Here is a 20,820-nt window from a genome sequence, read left to right as displayed (position 1 = left end):
GTATACAATTACATAAAGCACAATGTAAAGATAAAATAAAAATTAGCAATCATCTGTTTACTGCCAAGCAGCTGACGTCCATGCATAGAATCAGCATACATGCTGGTGTTGACAACTATAGACATAGAAAATACGAAGATCAAGTAAAATATTCATAATAAATCACACTGTTTCATTACTTTACATAACTAAATAGTTATTATACACATAGAACTATAAAAACATGTTTTAGCAATCAATAATTTGCATACTACCTATCCGTTGCTGTCCTTGAATAGACGCAGCAGAATCACAATGATGCACCAAAATAAATATAGAAAATATGAATTATAACCAAAATATTATTTGTTAAACTATTGTAATTTGTTAATTTTGTTAGCTGTCTATATTTTTTCATTAAGAGAGTAAAAGAAATTGTGTTACCTATCAGTAATTTATCTATGTATTATTTATTTAGATTCAAGATTCAGATTCCACACATCACTAATCCTAATATTGTAAAATTGTGATTTTCAGTACATCGGAATCAAGTGAATAAAGCCGCGGTATCGAGAATCAGAATTGACCCATTACTAGTATATATTCTAGAGACATTAAAATTGCTAGGTTTTCATCGTTGCTGGCAGCCCTTGTTACTGTCCCGCTAAAATATCATGGCTCTGAATATATCCCTCTGCCAGCCAATAAGTATGAAGAAATTATCAGAAAGTTATCTGCTACAAAAGTCACCAAAGTGAGGTTAATTCACAATCTGTAGAATAAGACACCAGTACAGGTCAGTACCCTCAACAGTTGCTTTTAGAATATGAGTTAACGTAATGAGTTACTGGCTCTTAAATATTTTGTGTTTGTCTAAAGATAATGCAAAATAGAATCATCCCATCACAACAACACAACTAAAGTAAACAACACAAAGTAAATAAACACATGAAGGCTGTGGTTCAAGTCACAATGTGTTCATTGACAACTTAACGACAACACATTGTTAACGATAGTCATTCCTCTTACACTTTGGACTGTTTGGTTTGAACAGTTTGAATTGGCCAACTGACTGTCCCGTGTGTGGGGAAGTCGTTCAAATGAACTGATGGGATTTCAACCGGCCATCATACAGGAAATGCACATCAGACAATGAAAACTGACATGCGTGGAGGGGATTTGGCCAGCTGGCTGCCAGCAAACTGTCGACAATATCAAGCTGCATTTACTCTAGGAAGTAAAGTTACGAGAGATATTACATAACTACTGTCGCATAAATAGAACACTTGAAAAAAATGTCATTTAATAAGCAATTTCACTTGTGAGAACTGTCACAGTCATGTCACTGGTTGTTGCAGGAGTAAGTTCGAAGTCTGTTCACATAAGACAGTGATGTCCTAGTAATGTTTATAATTATTGAAATGTCAATGTCCGACACTGCTCTCCAGTTCTTGTAAACAAATACCTGACAAAGGTTGGACAGTGCTCACGAGAGCTAGAGCATGTTTAGACTAGTGTTTTTTACTGTTGGACACAAAACTTGAGAAAGTTCTTGCCTGTGTAAACGTAGATAATTTAGTCCAGGTTTGGATGTGACTATGATATAAAAACATAAAATCACTTTCTTCGTTTTAACTAATATAATCTGATTACCAATGGAAACGTGTGTGAGGAGCAAAGTTTATAGACTAAACTGAGACAAGAAGTCCGCCACCTTTAATTGTCCAATGGATTGTTACATGTATGATGGGGGGGGGATCTTAACATGAAACAGGAATAAAACTAACCAGGATAAATTCAACTATAAAGTGAAGTTAATCTTTGACCAAACAGCTGGTGGGGCTTGCGAACATATGTTAATCTCTATTCACTGTTTCACGGATCACGTTGCATAAAATACGAAGTTTAGACACTAATCAAGTCCTGATTCAATGAACTATCATATTTTCCTTGATTTCTTGAGTTGTAAGAGACAGTACAATTGTTTTAGTGATTTCTCGGTTCTACAGGAAGATCCTCGGTTTTTCCTCAGTGTGTTAAATTCTTGACTTATTGCTGTTTCCTGGTTGGGTGGTCACTTTGGAATTATTAGTGTTAATATGGTAGGAAATATTAATCAACTATTATTAGAATATTTATGAACCTTCTTAATGCTTTAATAAACATCTTTCTGAAATTCTACTCCTATACAAACTACAGAACGAACACTATCACTCTTATTTTACTATATGTAGCTTATAGACCTCAATATACTCACAATATAGAACCAATGGAAAACAATACTTGGAATTTCAATTTAGCACTTTTCATCGTACAAGTTTAATGAAAAGTGAATCATAATTAAATTTATTCAGTAAACAATTATTAAGACATTAGCTCTCAGTTTTTTCAGTTTTATCACTGTTTAACCAGTAGGTCTTGCCTACATTTATATGAGACACTAAAAGACAAATTGTAATTAATATTAATCGTTGTCTCTAATGCAATTTCAGCAATTTCATAGTGAAAAATTTGAAAATATCATTATAGTACATAGGTGCAGTGATAGGTGATAATATAACTTAAAGTATTAATTATAAGAGTAACAGATATGAATTATGTCAAGAAGTAATATAACAGTAAATAAATATTCTATCTTCAGCTCAATATCTGTAAATGACAAATTTAGGTTTTGTAGAGTAAAAACATTATTGTATAAAAAAGTCATTTTATTAAGTTCACAAAAATGAATAGTCAATAAATATAAATTTAAATTTTGACAAATTAATTCATTGGGAATCTCAATTAAATCTACAACATTTTGAATACATGATTTAGATTATTAATACAATTATTAGCCTGTAATACACTGAAAACCTCATCACTTTCAGAAGATACTGGAATCCAGAACCACAGTAAACATGATTTTATAATAAATTTTTACATATATTGAATTCCACAAACTGTAAACAGAAACAGTAACAGATTTGCCCAACGTTGTAATTCCATGTCAAGGAATTGATAGGTGGGCTGTACCTTGATAAATTATGTAGTTCTGGTGGTTAGAGACAACTAGGAAATAATTACCTAAAGATGTGACTTTGCAGTCCGAAAAGTATAATAGATTATTTATTATGCAAATGACACAATTTTCTTACAAGAAATTCAAACTCCAGAAGTTCTTATACTTGATTTTAAAACCTCCCAAGCTCATAAATCGCAACTGGCTGCATTACTAATCTTAGTCTCCAAAAAGAGCTCTGAATTATTTTCTCACTTAGACTAAAATCTGCTTATTCAATTGAAAGTAGCCAAATATGTGTATGTCCTTCACTTATTTCTTTCTCACTCAGGGAACACATTTAGGTTTTTATAATTTTGTTTCCAAGAATTCCTCATAAGCCCACTGGATGTGATAAGCAACAAAACAGTACTTCCAAACTGGAATGAAGGACAGGTATATGACCCTACTGAATTAGAATAATTGACTCTTTATTGTATACAGAGAAAAAAATATGGGCTATTTTGCAATAATGGTAATAAAGATCTTTAATCTGTTTCTTGCCCCATATTAAATCTAGAACTGAAGTATTTTAACAAAATATAAGACCCTACATTTAATGTAGGTAACATCCTATGAACTAAACCTGGTAACTTTACCAGCTCAGTCTAGTGATCAAACTTCTTATATACATATTTAATTGTAAGTAACAAATGATAGGCTAACTTTTAGCTTTAATGGGATAGTTAAAAGTTTTATGACACCATCTACTAAACTGGCCTGGACAAAAATCAAGAAGTCAAAGTATTGACATAAGGTTGTATTCCAACACATACAACAGTGTGTGAGGTTTCATAGCAGCCCTTATAAAGTGTATAATATGTAGAAAATAAATTTAAATTTGAAAATAATGGAATGGAAACACTTATAATATAAATTGAACCCAATTGCAAGATAACAAATCAATATTAAATTTAAATGTAGGAGGAACAACTGGATTCGGACATTTGCCATCGTTATGCGTTACAATCTGGTTTGGAATCTGTCCTCTTCTTCAGGCATAAAAAGACTTGATACATAGGATTAAAAAAACACAAATCAACAAATAGCAATAAACTTGTCTGTCACAAAAATTGATATCAGGAAAAGTTGCATGTCAAAAACTTCATGCATGTACCTGAGATTCATAGCTGTATGGAAAATCACAAACTGTGGTCTGCACAATACAGGTTCACTAACATGACAAGCTATCCTTGAAAACACCTAATGGTGGCAAGTGTCTGAAATCCTGTTTTCCTTTCAAATCAAACCCTGTCAGTAATAAATGTTAGCTGTTGAACTGAAAAGTATGATAATCAGTTATATCATGTTATTGGGCCAGTCACAATATCCTTCCTTATTAAAACTATTTAAAAGGATTATGCACTATGGATAACATAGATATAGTTTGTTAAAAAGAATGTACTCAATTCTTAATAATTTTATGTTAGGATGAAATAATTAAAGAAAACACTACTACTTACGTTAGATTCTTTCCAAGTAAGTGATTTTATTTTCTTCTATATATATAGGAAACAGATGATCCAAAAGTCAAAATACTGGATTTTATTAGAAACTGTCAGGGCCGAAACGTGTAGTTTGACTATTTATGCATTTGTTAGCATGGGTTGTGACGATGATAGAACCAATCTTGTCCAAATTTGACATACATACAGTTTTATTTGGTGAATAGAATTACAATACTCCTTTTATTTTTTAATTAGGATTTTGTTTAAGTTATGGAATAAATAATTTATAAAAACTTGTTTGCTGAGTGTTGTATTGCTCATGTGGCTGGAAAAAATTTATTTGTGTCCATCTATTTGTCCGTTTGCACAATAACTTGAAATTTTGCATGAAAGCTTCATTTCTATATGAAAAACACTCAAGTTCGATGATGGTACAGGGTGAGGCAGTGAAACGGCACGATTTCGATAGTGGTTGTTGGGCGCGGAGGGGGGTTGCGAGAGTGGGGGAAGTGACCTTGGGCGTCTAGAGTGGTGGAAGTTTCAGTAGCCATGGAGCGTTGGTCGAGTGCGCAACGTGCATATGCCGTAAAGGCATATTACAAAAACGCGGATAGTGTGGAAATCTTTAATTTTCCACTCTTGTACTTGAGATCCATGTTCAACTATTATGATTTTACTTGTAAATAAATCTTTGGTGGTTTTACAAAATCGTGCCGTTTCACTGCCTCACCCTGTACATGTTACTCCATGGGATTTGGCTGAGGTTAGCAAATATTTTCACAGTGATCTTATGCGTAATCATGATGCATAAACAAATAAAATTATACATTTCTCAAAATAAATATAAGACAGTGCAATTAGTATGCTGAGTTCAATAATATGAGATTTTAACATTCGGGTCTTTCCATGTCAGTCCAACCATACAATGACACCCACTGTCTCAGATTTTGATGAAACTTAGTATAGTTGTTCAATTCATTTATGTAAGTAACCATGCCAATTGTTTTCCTTGTATCTCTTATGTTTTAGATTTTACAGTGTTCATCTCACTCACCATGAAAAAGTACAAGAAGCTATCACACACACAAGCAATGAAACATGTAGGATACAAATCTTCCAATTTAATAAAAAAGTTTCCTGATTGTTAAATATATTATAAAATAGCTGATTGTTCATCCTTGGTTATTATTTTATTTCAAAATCTCTTTCATGTAGACATAGGTTTATGAAATCGTATTTACTTTTATACTGGGCAGCACACTCACCACTGAAGTAATGAATCTGATGTGTAGATAGGTCTCTTTCAAACCTACAGTCAACGTTTTTTGGATTTGATAAACCATATTTTGTATCATGTTTGAGGTCATCAGAATTTTTTTAATATTCATTTTTTTGTTTTAAAATTGAAAAAAATAACAAAGGAGTAAAAAAAAAAACCACTAATGTTAATGTTTCATGTGGTTGAGCATATATCAGAGTACAAAACCAAAAAAAGAATTTCATGATTATCTTTTTCCCTTTTGTAGATATCTCATTTTTTGTAAACTCTGCACTTCATTTAAAAAATCGTTAAAATAACACTTTAAAATTTTTTCTTGGCCCCAAATGAACAATTGGTAGTTTTATTGATTTTTACATTGTTCCTAACCTTTTCATCTACAAATAAAAAAAAATTTCATCTGAATTATTTGGTAAATGAGAAAAATATGTATTATTTCCTATCGGAAAACAAGTTTTGTTTCTTGTGGTGGAAAAATAAAAATCACAATATTCCTTAAACTTTAAGATCCTGTACAATGTAAACCATAAGAGATACAAGGAAAAAACGTTTTATAGTTACTTACATAATAAATGAATGTAATCATGCCAAGCTTCATCCAAATCTGAGATGGTGGGTGTCAAAATGCTTTTCTTCTGGTTGATTTGTCATGGAGTGACCCATGTCACATTTTTATTCATACAGTAAAATGAAAAAAATAATAGAATGAAGAATCAATGTTAAAAGTTGGAGACAAAATTTTATTTCAGTGCACTCTTGCGATGTAATAACTCGCTAGAACTTTCATTATTTTAACATTGATATGAAACCTAACAATGAAGATTTCATACGTAAATTTTGAATTTTACAAAAAACTTCATTTCTACAAATGACAAGAATGAGTTTTATACCATAATACACATTAAGCTGACACACAATTTTTATTTTGTCTTGCCGAAAGGATGTAAACATTTCATTTCTGTACGACTGTCTGTCTGTCTATCTGTCCGCAGGACATCTTGAGGACAAAGTGAGCTATAGATATAAAGTTTTGCATGCGACCTCTGTGAATCTTGTAACACGACACTTGGTGTGGCGTACTACTACCGAGTTTTAGAAATTTGAATTTTTAACAGCCTATTAGATGTTAAAAAAAATGCCACATACTGTATCCCTATAAGAAATTTTGTTTCAAAGTCATGAATGCTTAAATTTTAACTAAATGTTTGCATTCATAATAATAATAATTAATTAAATTTTGTAAAATAAACATGCACCACCGGCTTTGGGGCAAAACCATAGGGAAAATACTGTAGTTTGCAATATTTTGTAAAAGTGTCATAACTTATATAATATTTTTTGTAGAATGCTAGTTTTTGTTTTTCCTTTTTTAGTATGAAAAACTTTATGCGATTCAGTTATCACATTCACGAGGACGGCAACATTTTCAAACCTCTGCAACATTAAAGGGAAAGATTGAAGGTTGTATATTCATATATGAAGACACAAATATGCCTTTCAGTGAACAATAGCCACATAAACAAAGCAAATGTTTCTTCCTCTCACTTCCCTGAAACAAAAGGCCATATTCGAATGTCACCTAATACATGTTATAGATTTGACAATTTAAGGTTTCACATAACAGTACAGGAACCCTTTGATGTAACATTAGGATATACACTGTTGCCTTCAAAGAAAGAAATGTGAAGTTCCTTCATATATATTGTTTCTATATTCTGGTAATAACTAAGTGTAGTAACTTCTTTTTGTAATGTAATCATTTGCTTTGGATTTCCAACACATTCATTATTTGTTTCAGAAACTTGTAGAAAAAACATATATTTTTTAATTTTTTGAATCAGACTCAGACAACAATTAATTAGAAAAAGTATTTTATACATGCCAAAAGCAATACAGTGACTGAATAGTATGTAGCAAATAAAAAAGTATGCAAGACAAAATGTTATCAGTTTCACAAATAAAATAAAAATAACAATACTGGAAGATTTAAATTTAAATTAACTATTTGCAGTATTATTGGACTAAAGTAAAAATAGTACTATGTTATAAAATAAAAAAAAAAAAACATGTTAGAGGCTCAATCAGGTAATATCTAGTGTACTCTTTCATAAACTTTTCTTCATAAAAGGGGTGTAAAAGTAAACATAACACAAAACAATATTACGAAAATACAATAGGGATAAATCAAAACTCTAAAATTGATAAGAAATAATAAAACTTACCGAAACTGTACTAGCTACAAACTCATACTCGTCACTAACCGCTGTGGAATCGTTTGATTTGACACTAGCGCTATCCTCCATTAGGCCAGGTAACACCCTGGTAACAGAACACTACACTAGTGTGGACACTACATAGGGTTAACTAACCGACTATACAATTCATATTTAAAAATTAGTCATCAGTAGTTTCCATATCAATTAATTAATATTTCCTAATTGCAAAAGTTTTAAAATTTCATACTTGTAATACATTTTTGTCATTTATTTATTTTAGTCCATTTAGTAATTTTTTAAACAAGAACGTCACATAAATTTACGAGTTCTTATGTACGAGGGTGGTTTGATAAGTCAGTGACTTTCGAATTTCCCGCACAGTAACTTTAAATGCAACAGTGCTACAGTCAACTGTAATCTATCAGTGGACCTTTCTAATTTTGAGCTAGCTGCTTCATGCAGTTGGTATTTGATAGACCTTCAAAGCAGACAACCTCGTGAATTTTCAAGAAAATGGAAAAAACGTGAATGTGCTGATTAAGTATTACTTTTCACGTAAAAAATCCATCACGGAGATTAATTTAGACTTGATAAATACTACGAGGGCTCGGCAACTTCAATTTCAATGGTTAAGAAGTGGCTTCCGTTGTGGTCGTGCCAGCACTAGTGATGCTGAACGTTCAGGTTGCCCAAAAGTAGTGATTGCGCAGGAAATCGTCAATAAAATCCATGGAATGATATTGGACGATCGGAGAATGAATGTGTGTGAGTTGGCTCATGTTTTAGGTATCTCAACTGAATGGGTACATCACATTTTACACAAATATATTTGGACATAATAAAACTCTCCGCAAGATGGGTGCCGCGATTGCTCACACTCAACATAAGCGTAACCATGTGGCTACTTCAAAAAATTTGTTTAACGATGTTCAGCCGTAATTCGGACGAGTTTTGGTGCCGTTTTGTAACTGTGGACGAAACATGGATTATGGTCCCAGTTTTTTGGTATGCACGGGGTGTCATTCACATTGACTACATTGAGAAGAGTAAAACGACCACCGTCAAATGTTATTCACAACTTTTGGACAGATTTGACGTCGATTTGAAGCAAAAATGGCCGTATTTGGCGAAGAAGAAAGTGCTGTTCCATCAAGACAATGCACATGTGCAAACTTGTCTAGTCACGATGGCAAAGATCCATGAATTGGGCTACGAACTGCTATCCTATCCAGCATACTCTCTCCCCTGTGACTCTCCTCTGTGTGATTTCCTGTTTCCAAACCTAAAGAAATGGCTGGGCGGTAGATTTGGGTCGAACGAAGAAGTCATTACTGAAACAAATGCCTATGTTGAGAGCCTTGAGAAAACATTATTATTTAGAGGAAATAACAAAATTAGAAAAATGCTGGACTATATATATATCAAGCTAAAAGGTAATTATATTGAAAAATAAAATGTTTATTTGCCGAAAAAAATTTGTTTTATTCAAAAAGTCAATGACTTATCAAACCGCCCTTGTATGTACGACAAGCTTATTCATAATAAATCTTTATCATCTATTAACTCTGCAATCCTTTCTGTATACTAGTAATTGCAAATTATGAAACCAACTGATGAACTGAATTAATAACACAAGACAAATTTGTATTATGAAAAAGAAAATATGCAGGTAATAAAACAAACAAGCCAGGTGCAAAAATATATAAGGTAAACACATTTAGGAAGAAGAGGAATGACCAAATCTTATATTGATTGGGAAGGAAGTGAGGAGGTACATGGAAAATAAACACAAAAACTCCAAATAAGAATAATGTTAGTTGTAAAGCAATTTTCTTCATGGTATGAGAAACAAAGCTTTAAAATAATTACCATTGCAATAATGTGATTGAAAATAACGTACAGAAAAATGAAGTAGCACACATTCATTATTATAATACAGTGGAGACCCTCTAATCCGAACTAATTGAGGCCGAACCCAGTTTGGATTACACGATTGTTTGGATTAGCCGGAATTGCAGAAAAACACGGTTTTAAGTATGAGAATAGATCTATTTTGTTATAAAATTATTAACATTGATTATTCAAACACATTTTCTGACTGTGTACTGTATTTAATGTGATAAATCTATTGCACTGGGAATACTAAGCACAGTTAGTAAGTTATAGTACACCGTAGTTAAAATTTGTATCGCACATTGGACATGTACAAACTGTACTCCCCCTCTTTTTTAGTGTGCCAAAAATGCACATGCAGTGGTCGGCAGTGTGTTGTCTGTTGTCTTAGCGCAAACATCGATCTCACTGTCGTGATTATTTGCATAATAAAAGCGTGAGAGCTGATTGTTATGACGAGTAAACGAAAGCATACCACCGTTTCTCTTAAAGACAAGCTAGAAGCCCTTTGAGCAGTCACTCAAGAACATACGGAGTGTGAGGAGGAAGGAAGTGATGACGAGAACTTATTTGATAAAGGAGGGTTGGTGCCACACGCAGATGGTGCAGCAGCGCTTGACCTTGCACTATGATCAGACTAATGCAACAGACTAATGATACACCTGCCGATATCATGTTTATGAAACGATGGCGGAGCTATGCCAGTAAAAGACAATTACTGAATTCATGTATTTTAATAATATTATACTCAACAATAATATCAGTACTGTACGTCCAATTTTGTTTTTCAATTTGGTACTGTATTTAAAACTTCATTATTTATGTACTGTACTGTATAAAATTTGTCCTGATAAAATACTGTACACGTATTTAATGAAATTTTTTTACTAAATGATGCAACCATTTTAATTTTTTTTTGGTAATTAGTTGCTGTAACTGTGCATTATCATTATAAATAAATATAAGGATGTTCGGACTAAACGTGTTTGGATTAGTAGGACTCCACTGTACTTGCATAGTTTTTGTCATAAACTAAATAGTGTTTGTTTAGTATTAAATTTAATACCAATACAGTAGATTGTCTGTTTTAACTGTTTTGTTTTTGTATATTAATAAATCAACAAATAAAAGCTCATAAAAACTAAATACCTCTAGATTCATCAGTTAAAGATTCAGATAGATTTGGCCATCTTAAAACTTAAGGCCCCATCCATTCGCATGTATTAATACTGGGTTGACTTCTTAGACTTGCCTTACAAATATATTAAGTGGAGTAGATCACAAAGAGTATTTATATAGAGCAGACATTAGTGACATATTAATATTAGCATCTGGAACCATTGATAGTTACGTCTCAACTTGAGCAAAGCACACTGAGAAATGAACTATCTAAGAACTCTGTGAACTGGTGTAGTGGGAAAATTGTCTTCTTTGTCACATTATGTTTGAACGGAGAGTGAAAGAGGCCTTAAGAGGGACTGAATAATAAGCCGCTTGAAAACCTCAAGAATGCACTACAATACCTCTGGACCAAACTAACCTCAGAAAACTTAATTGCATTTAAACACATAAAACGAATATTTAATACTTTTATTTTTGTGACGCTTTTCAATAGAAAAGCTATCTTCGTCAGATATATCACAAAAGACTTTTGTTATGTGTCTGACGAAGATAGCCTTGCTATCGAAAGGCCTCACAAAAATAAAAGTATTAAATATTCATTTTATGTGTTTAAATGCAATTAAGTTAACAGTAGACAATATAAGCTCCATCTTCAACATAACCTTAGATAGTTCATTTCTCAGTGTGCTTTGCTCAAGTTGAGAGGTAACTATCAATGGTTCCAGATGCTAATATTAATACATATATATGAGTCGCCAAATGCCAAAAACAGGCTAAATCCAAAATTTAAAAAAGTTGGAGATATTGATGACAATGAGTTCTGTATTACCTAGGCTACAGATTTGTCACTTCAAAATGTTCCAAAAACCAGTTAAAAACTGTTTAAAATTACTATTTAAAAAGTGAAGGTTGTTCCAAAATCAGTTTTATCCTATAGCCATTCGGTTCCAAAAAACCAGTCATATCTGCACAGATGACAATGTTCCAAAACCAGCTATATCAAACTACAATAACTTACAATGTTTCCCATGTTTCTGTGTCAAAAATAAGTTAAATCCCAAAAGACTTTTCCTATAGGGAACTGCTGATCATTTTCCTTCTGAATTAATTGTTTATTTTGTTGGTTAATTTTAAATTTCAAAGGCTAAAATAGTGTTATAAGAAGCAATAGCACTCAATTATTTAACATTATTTTAAAAGCTCCTGATTTGTTGTGTGTCATAAACATGGAGGTCTGAACATACAGGAGGTATTTTAGAAGGTAGTGAAGGCGTTGGTATTGATATTATAAAATGCTGAAGTTGTAATTGTTCAACAAGAAAATGTCAATATAATGGACACATAACAGTGGAAACTCCACAAAATGTGGAACAAGTAGAGTTGGTTAGAAGAGATGCCTGGGCCCTTTGGCAAAGAAAAGGAAGAAAAACGAAGAGCATGGAAGAAAACTGTTGCAAAAGTTGCTAGGTAAGTTAACAACATTTGGTAAAGAAAAACTAACTAGCCTAATCTTAACACTCATTTGAACTAAAAATAACCTAACCTCAACTAAGCTAAACCTAACCTCAACTAAACTAACCTATAACCGCAACTAAACTACTTAATCTCAACCAGCCTAAAGTAATTCAGCTTAGGCCCTAACTTAACTACAACAGTTTTTTGACAACGTTTTGCGATCTATAATTTGTTTTTATTACAGGTTAGTATTTTTTTAAAAGGTATAGGAGAAACTAATAATCCCTATTTTGTTTTAGACAGCCGCCCGAAGGGATTTCCACAGATGCCTATACTTGTTGTAAACATTCGGCCAAAAGTAAGTACGCTGCGCAGAACTTTCCCTGCAGGATGTTAGAAAGATACATCAGCAATACTATAAAGACGCTGACCTTCAATCAAAGAAGAATTTTATTCTTCAGCACGTCATTGTTTCCTCAGCAAAAAGGACTCGTCTTCTAGAGGTATCAAATCAATAAAGAAATGTAAGTACTGACTTTTTTCTTACCTAAAATGAGGAACAACAAAACTGAGAATGTTAAAGTTATGTCGGGCAGCACTACTTACAAAAAAAAATTTTTTGCAAGAGAGTAAAAAACCGAGTGCAATTGATTTGCAAAAAGTACCTGGAAACAGGCGTCGTACCTTTGGAGACTCGTGGAGGAGCACGCCAAGTTGATAAATATAATATAAAGAAAGACAGCATCAAATCTTTTATTAAAACATTTATTCCAGTACAAAAAACACTATTGCAGAGCGAAAAACAAGCATAGGCAATACCTTCCAAGTGAGCTTAACATTACAAAAATGTGGGGGAAAATGTATATTGAGCAGCATCCAACTGAAGAATTAAAGTGTGAGTATGACTTTTTTCAGGCTGGTTTTTTCTGAGAACTTTAACATTGGTTTTGACGCTCCGTACACTGATAAGTGTTCAACCTGCACAAGGCTTGAGTGTGAACTAGCCACAGAAAAAGATGCAGGCAAGCGTGAAAACACTAAAGCTAAAAAAACCTAAAAGCCCACAAAAGTCCGTGCAGACAAATTCTACAAACTTTTGCAAGAAAATAATGATAAAGAGCTTATTCTGAGCTATGATTGTCAGAAAAATCTTGTCCTTCCTAAAATACCGGACCAAGCTCTTCATACTATAAGCGCCAGCTATATCTATATAAATTTTGTGATTTGTGAGGGACATTCTAAAGTCCTCTTGAATTCAGAAAACACCTTTTCTTACCTCTGGACTGAAAACCAGTATGCAAAAGGGTCCAGTCAAATTGCATCTGCTGTTTACCACAGGTTAACAAGCGCTAACATGGAAAAATGTCACCACAGTCAAACTTTTCTCTGACGGCTGTGGTGGCCAAAACAAGAACACAACTGTTGTCGGTATGATTGCTCATTGGCTCCTGAAAGATGCACCTAAACATGTTACTAAAGTTGTACTACTCTTTCCGGTAGTCGGCCATTCTTTCATTCCCCCTGATAGAGTGTTTGGAGTACTTGAAAGGAAATTTCAAGATCTGAGTGTAATCAACAATCCCAATGAGTTACACTGAAATATTGAATTGAAAAGCACTGTACTGTTGTGAAACTTGGGACGGATTGCCCTGTGAGTGATTGGAAAACTCTAACCGATGCTGTTCTAAAAAAACCAGGACAATGGGCATTTTCAATTTCAAAAGGCCAAGAAATTTATCTTTTCAAGAAGTAAAAGTTAATCCAAACTCCATCCTGTGGTACAAGGAGAAGCAAACTTTGTATTTGAAATCGGCCGAGAGTAAGTCAGTAATGAAAAAGGGGGAAAAATTTTGACAATGCAGTTTTGAGAGTGATACAAGAAGGACACCCAGTGAAACAAGTAAAAATCAATGATGTGAAATGCTTGCTAAATCTCCACTATGGAAATGACTGGCAACGGGAGCCAAAGTTGAAGTTTTTCAAGGACTTATTCCAGCTACCTACCACCAATCAAGGCGAAGAAGATGATGATGATGATTTTGAAATAAATGAAGAGGATGAGCCTATGATTGAGTGAAAATTATTTTTTAATAAACGACACATTTATTTTATAAACTCTGTAGATAAATAAATTCATGGTTTTGTATTGAAAATGAATACGATTGTGTTCATTAATCCTAAACCTAACTTTACCTAACAATATAGGCTACAATGTTTTGAGAAAAAAGGATTTAATAATATAAGGTTCTGTTTTTAACTTATTTTGGAATGGTAAACGCAATTTAACTGGTTTTGGAACCAAAGTTAAAAAGCAAATGGCGGAGAGTAAGTTTCCAAAAGCAGCTAAATCATAGTTACTGTTCCAAAACAAGCTCCCTATGCCATATATTTAATCGGGCTGCAGTAATTATAACTTTTGTACCATTTTTTTAGCAATTTTAAAACAATATAACTAATTTTTTAACCTTTTTTTTTTAAACAAAAAATCATAAAAATGTAATGGATGTGAGAAAAAAGCAATCAGTTTTTGGCATTTATCTAAAAAACTTGCAGAGGGGATGGATTTAGCTTGTTTTGGCATTTGGCGACTCATATATACAGGGTGATTCGGTTAGTGTTACCCGGCACTTTATGAGCTGATTGTACAATAAAAAATAAGAAAAAAAGTTCATATAAAACATGGGTCCGGAAATGCTTCCTTACTGGGTTATGGCCAATTGAAGATTTCATCAAAAAATTGTGTGCAGGTATCTTGACATTTCTAGTTCAGCAGATGCCCTTACGAGTCGATTTACCGCGATTGGCTACAAAAGTTTGAGCAACTGTCTGCAGGTTTTTTTCAATTGCAAATTGATCGTGGACGACTACACATCGAGAGTCATTTAAAACGCTTACCGTATTTTTAAATTTCTTATTTAACTTCCGCATATACTGTCGAGTGGGTATCGCGACACCACCGCCAGCATGGATATTTACCACTAAATTCTTCAATTATTATAGCAGTATTTTTATTATGCTTCCACCACAACTGAAGGATGTACTCTTGGGTTGTAAACATTTAAAAACACACAAACAAATAACAAATGTGCTGGCCAACTTAAATTGTCACCAATCTATTGAAAAAACAAAATATACCATTATATGGGGGGGGAAAAGGGAAACCGACGTAATGTGCCACTCCGTATATATATATATATATATATACAGGGTGATTCGGTTAGTGTTACCGGCACTTTCTGAGCTGATTGTACTATAAAAATAAAGAAAAAAGTTCATATAAACATGGGTCCGGAAATGCTTCCTTACTGGGTTATGGCCAATTGAAGATTTCATCAAAAATTGTGTGCAGGAGGTCAAATGATGATTTTGCCGCGTGTTTATGAAGAGATATTTATAGGCGAAATGCAACTTTTTCTAACGGATTTTTAGATGAGAAATTGGAATAAAGTTCATCTCATAGCTGTATCTCATTTAGTTTTTTTGTTATACTACAAAAACAGAAATAAAATAATTTTGAAAACACTTTTTTTAAAGGTTTAACGGACAAAAAAAAATTATTTTGTTAAATAGGCATTGAACAAGACCCACATTTTTACAAAAGAAACTTGCAGAAAATTTAATTCTGAATAAAATGATGTGCCCACACGGCTATTAACAGCGAAAGTATTAGTTTCTGGAATTTAATTTTACAACAAACAAACATTCTACCAAGCAAGAAGTCCAAAGCAAAGGAAAACCGCCATTTTAATGACATAGAGTAGCCTACACATAAGATTTATTAGGATGCAATTTAAATTAAGTTTTAAATAAATTATTGTTTTTCATCTAAAGCTTATAATACTACGTAACCACTTTCATAACAGGTGTTCAAAAATTCAGTCCTTGTACTTCAATACACTTAGCAGCTCGCTTTCTGATTGATCGAGTTATTCCTCCGCAACGGCTGCACGATTGTTTTTGATTTGTGCGGCGGCATCTTCAATTCGATTTATTAAACTCTTCACGTGTATTTACTTTTTCCTGGTACACCAGGTTCTTCATCCAACCCCATATACAGAAATCTAATGGAGTTAGATCTGGTGATCTTGGTGGCCAAGTGTGTGGTCCACCGCGGACCAATCCATCGCCCGGGAAACTGCTCGTTTAAGTGCATTGTTACGATTATGGGAAAAGTGGGCAGGGGCACCATCATGTTGATAAATAATATTGCACCCTTGCTGCTAATGGAACATCTTCTAATAATAGTGGTAGTTGTTCTGTAAGGAATTCTAGGAGTACATGCGGCGGGCTGGGAATTTTAGATGTCCTCGGAGAATGAATGGTCCCTATTCGCTACGAGTTGCGCACGATTGTACTATGTGGATTTCCCTCTGCCCAAGTGTGTTTCATTGTGAAGGTTGTTGACGCCATCTCGGGTAAAATGAGCATCATCAGTGAATAAAAATGGTTCTATGATGTTGACGGTTTCTAATTAACCAGTTGCAAAATTCAATCGAAGAGGAGGATCTGTTGGTTGAATACTTTGAACTTGTTGTTTATGGTAAGGGGAACATGCTATTTTTGCGCAAAGTTCTCCATACTTCAGACTGAGACACTGCGAAAATCGCCTGAAAGACGCCGTGTTCTGACACCAGGACTGCGTTCAGTAGCCATGATTATAGCCTCTTCCATATCTACATTATTCTGGGCAGGGCGCGATCCCGATAATTATTAATACTAGGAAGTTTACCTGTTATTACTCTTAGGGTACGAAATGATCCACTGATCGTTTTTGGGTTTGGAACTCTGCGATTAGGAAATCGTTCTTCGGTATTCTGCAGTAGCAGCGGTTTGCATTTCCGTCACAAACGCCTAAGACAAATACCATGTCGGCATATTTCTTCCGTTGTAAATAACAAAGGCATTGCAATTGTGATAGTAAGTTACTTTAAAAAATTACACTTCACTAACAAACGAGTAGTAAATAATTGTATTAAATTGCACTCATTAAACTAGTACAGAATTGGTAACAAAATAATTTGGATTCCTCAATAAATTGCAGTGTATTATTTGAACAGCTGATTTGTGATACCAACTTATAAAAACATAATTTACCTTATGTAAAGCTAACGTGACAAAGACATGTAGGTACATGATGTAACCATTTGGATAGTCCTAAAAAGTAATAGTATTATTGTTTTTTAGTTGAGCATTAATCTATTAAAATCGTATTTACAATTGTATGGCTAATCAATTATTTGTGTACCTTTTATATCATTACATTACGGTGTTTAATTTACTAAATACGTATTTCTTGCTTGGTAGAATGTTTGTTGTAAAAATTAAATTCCAGAAACTAAATACTTCGCTGTTATAATAGCCGTGTGGCACATCATTTTATTCAGAATTAAATTTTCTGCAAGTTTCTTTGTAAAAATGTGGGTCTTCAATGCCTATTTAACAAAAATAATTGTCCGTTAAACCTTAAAAAAGTGTTTTCAAAATTATTTTATTTCTGTTTTTTTTGTAGGTGTATAAACAAAAAAAACTAAATGAGATACAGCTATGAGATGAACTTTATTCAATTTCTCATCTAAAAATCCGTTAGAAATAAGTTTGCATTCGCCTATAAATATCTCTTCATAAACACGCGGCAAATCATCATTTGACCTCCTGCACACCAATTTTTGATGAAATCTTCAATTGGCCATTAACCCAGTTAAGGAGCAATTTCCGGACCCATGTTTATATGAACTTTTTTCTTTATTTTTTTATAGTACAATCAGCTCAAGAAAGTGCCGGTAACACTACCGAATCACCCTGTATATATATATTATATATATATACGGAGAGTGGAACATACGTCGGTTTCCCCATATAATGGGATATTTTGTTTCAATAGGTTGGTGACAATGTTAAGTTGGCAGCACATTTGTTATTTGTTTGTGTGTTTTTAAAATGTTTACAACCCAAGAATGAGTACATCCTTCAGTTGTGGTGGAAGCATAATAAAAATACTGCTATAATAATTGAAGAATTTAGTGGTAAATATCCAGGTGTCGCGATACCCACTCGACAGTATATGCGGAAGTTAAATAAGAAATTTGAAAATACGGTAAGCGTTTTAAATGTCTCGATGTGTGGTCGTCCATGATCAATTTGCAATGAAAAAAACCTGCAGACAGTTGCTCAAACTTTTGTAGCCAGTCGCGGTAAATCGACTCGTAAGGCATCTGCTGAACTAGAAATATCAAGAAGCGTGCAAAGAATGTTAAAGCAATTAAAATTTAAGCCATACCATCCATTTTTACACCAAGCGCTTTCAAACTAAATGGACACGTTAATCAGCATAACTGCGTGTACTGGTCGGATGTAAATCCTCATAACGTAATCCAAGCAGAACTCAATGTGCATGGTGTTATTGTATGGGGAGGTATTTCGAGATCCTGCACCGGTTGGTCCTTATTTTCTTCAAGGAAATGTTAGCTCAGAAAGTTACTTACGGTTGCTACAAGAAGTAGTAATTCCCAAGCTCAGAAACAATCCTGTTTTCAATATTCATTCGCTCATCTGGCAACAAGATGATGCCACAGCACATTTCGGTATCCAAGTTCGAGATATTTTTAAATAACACATTTAATAAATAGATTGGTCGCCGTGGTACAATCGATTGGCCTGCGCGCTTGCCAGACCTGACCTCATGTGATTTCTCACTGTGGGGTATTATAAAGGAGACTGTGTATGCTTCAAAACCGCAAAATTTTGACGAACTCAGAAATATAATTAGAAATGCACTTGAACTTGTTAATAATGATAAACCTTTATTGCTAAACACTTGTGATTCTGTTCTCAGTCGTTGTATGAAGTGTATACAAAATTAAGGTGGACATTTCAAAAAACTGCTATAACATTGTATGGTAATATGTAAGTAATTTTATATAATGAATTTGTTTTCTTGCCTAAAAGTGTTTTATTTAATTTATCTATAACGCCTTTAAATTTCTATTCTGGGAAATTGACATAAGCACCACCCTGTGTGTATATATATAATATCTAACATAATTACTTATGAAATTTAATTAAATTTAATGGTAATTTGAGTCATAGGTGTACATAAGGGAGAGCTTCCCCTGAAATTTTCAAAAACAAACATTACAATTTAACCAAGTAGTTTGTTTTAAAGCCAGAATACATCCTGAAGTCTTAAAGCTAAACTATTTCCCAGGAGAAAATTACCACGCTACTGTTTTGGGAGGGTATTATATATTTCTAAATAACCACTGCTTTTGAAGAGTATTCTATATCTTCTAAACCGTCACTCTTTTTAGAGTGTATTCTATATCTTCTAAACCACCAGTCTTTTAGGAGAGTATTTTATCTCTTCCAAAAACCACCATTCTTTTTGGAGGGTATTTTAACCCTTTGGACGCCAACGTCCGGTTGATCGGACCGTCGAAGTCTAGTCGAAAAAAACGCCAACGTTCGATTGATCGGACCGCCGAGGTCCGGGAGAAAAGCGCCAACGTCCGATTGATCAGCCGTTCGAGAAAAACATCTTTTAAAAGTTATTTTTTAACTTGAAAAGTCTGTTTAAACTGTTTAGGACTATTTTAGAAGTAAATAAGACTATCTGTAATCAATTTTGTTCAGTTTAGTGTCCACCCATTGTGTTTCCCTAAACACACATGTTAGAAGTGACGGGGACAAATGTATATATATATTTGTAAATAATTATTTTGTTGACAAAGATTTTTCTTACTTTTTTGAAGAAAATCTATGATATAGACTTATAGTAGTGAGAAGATGCTCTCATTTTAATACTATGTAAGTATGTACAAACGTATTTCCTACTGTAAAATTAATTCTAGTTATAGTACATTTTTTCTAATATCAACACTAATTAAAGTATTTTTTGTGAAACTATTTTTCAACTTTCAGTTCTGACTTTTTGTGAGCAGTCTTAGATATAATATCTGTAACGAATAAAAATATCACCGATAGGTAAAAATATTTTTTTTCGTACCGATATTTTGGCCTGAAGTGAAATTTGTATGTAAACAAATGTTTTGGTTAGGCATTACCACATCATAAACAATGTAGTTCCAGTCTAAATGCTATTTATAATAACACTATTCGATAGCGCATACAATTTCCTACAAATAATAAAATAAACATTCAATTAACATAAAAACTAAGGATAATACAGAGCAAAGCGTAATAGGTTACAAAAACGTCAAAACAGGGCTGGCGGTTTTGGCTAGTACAGTTGGTTCGGGCGCTAGCGTGATGGGTAGGGCGGCAGCCTAGGGCGTTGGCGTCCAAAGGGCTAAATCTTATAACCACTACTCTTTTTGGAGGGTATTTTATACCTCCTAAACTACTACTGTTTTTGGAGGGTATTTTATATCT

General features: G+C 33.4%; 1 protein-coding gene across 6 annotated transcripts in view; it reads right to left on the bottom strand.

Moving 5' to 3' along the window:
* Positions 1–20,820, bottom strand: part of LOC124360241 (rab GTPase-activating protein 1-like) — an 84,030-nt gene that overhangs the window by 50,663 nt on the left and 12,547 nt on the right. For 5 of the 6 annotated variants that reach the window (XM_046813680.1, XM_046813682.1, XM_046813677.1 and 2 more), the window contains exon 2: positions 7,969–8,065. The exons of the other annotated variant lie outside the window; for it this stretch is intronic. In XM_046813680.1, the coding sequence (XP_046669636.1) occupies positions 7,969–8,049 (81 nt within the window). In that variant the 5' untranslated portion in view covers positions 8,050–8,065. The remainder of the gene's footprint in view (positions 1–7,968; positions 8,066–20,820) is intronic. 6 annotated transcript variants of the gene reach the window in all.

Source organism: Homalodisca vitripennis, chromosome 4 (assembly GCF_021130785.1).
Source record: "Homalodisca vitripennis isolate AUS2020 chromosome 4, UT_GWSS_2.1, whole genome shotgun sequence".
NCBI classification, from domain to species: Eukaryota; Metazoa; Arthropoda; class Insecta; order Hemiptera; family Cicadellidae; genus Homalodisca; species Homalodisca vitripennis.
The sequence above is the reverse complement of the archived record's forward strand: the minus strand, read 5'-3'. Positions and strand labels throughout refer to the sequence as shown.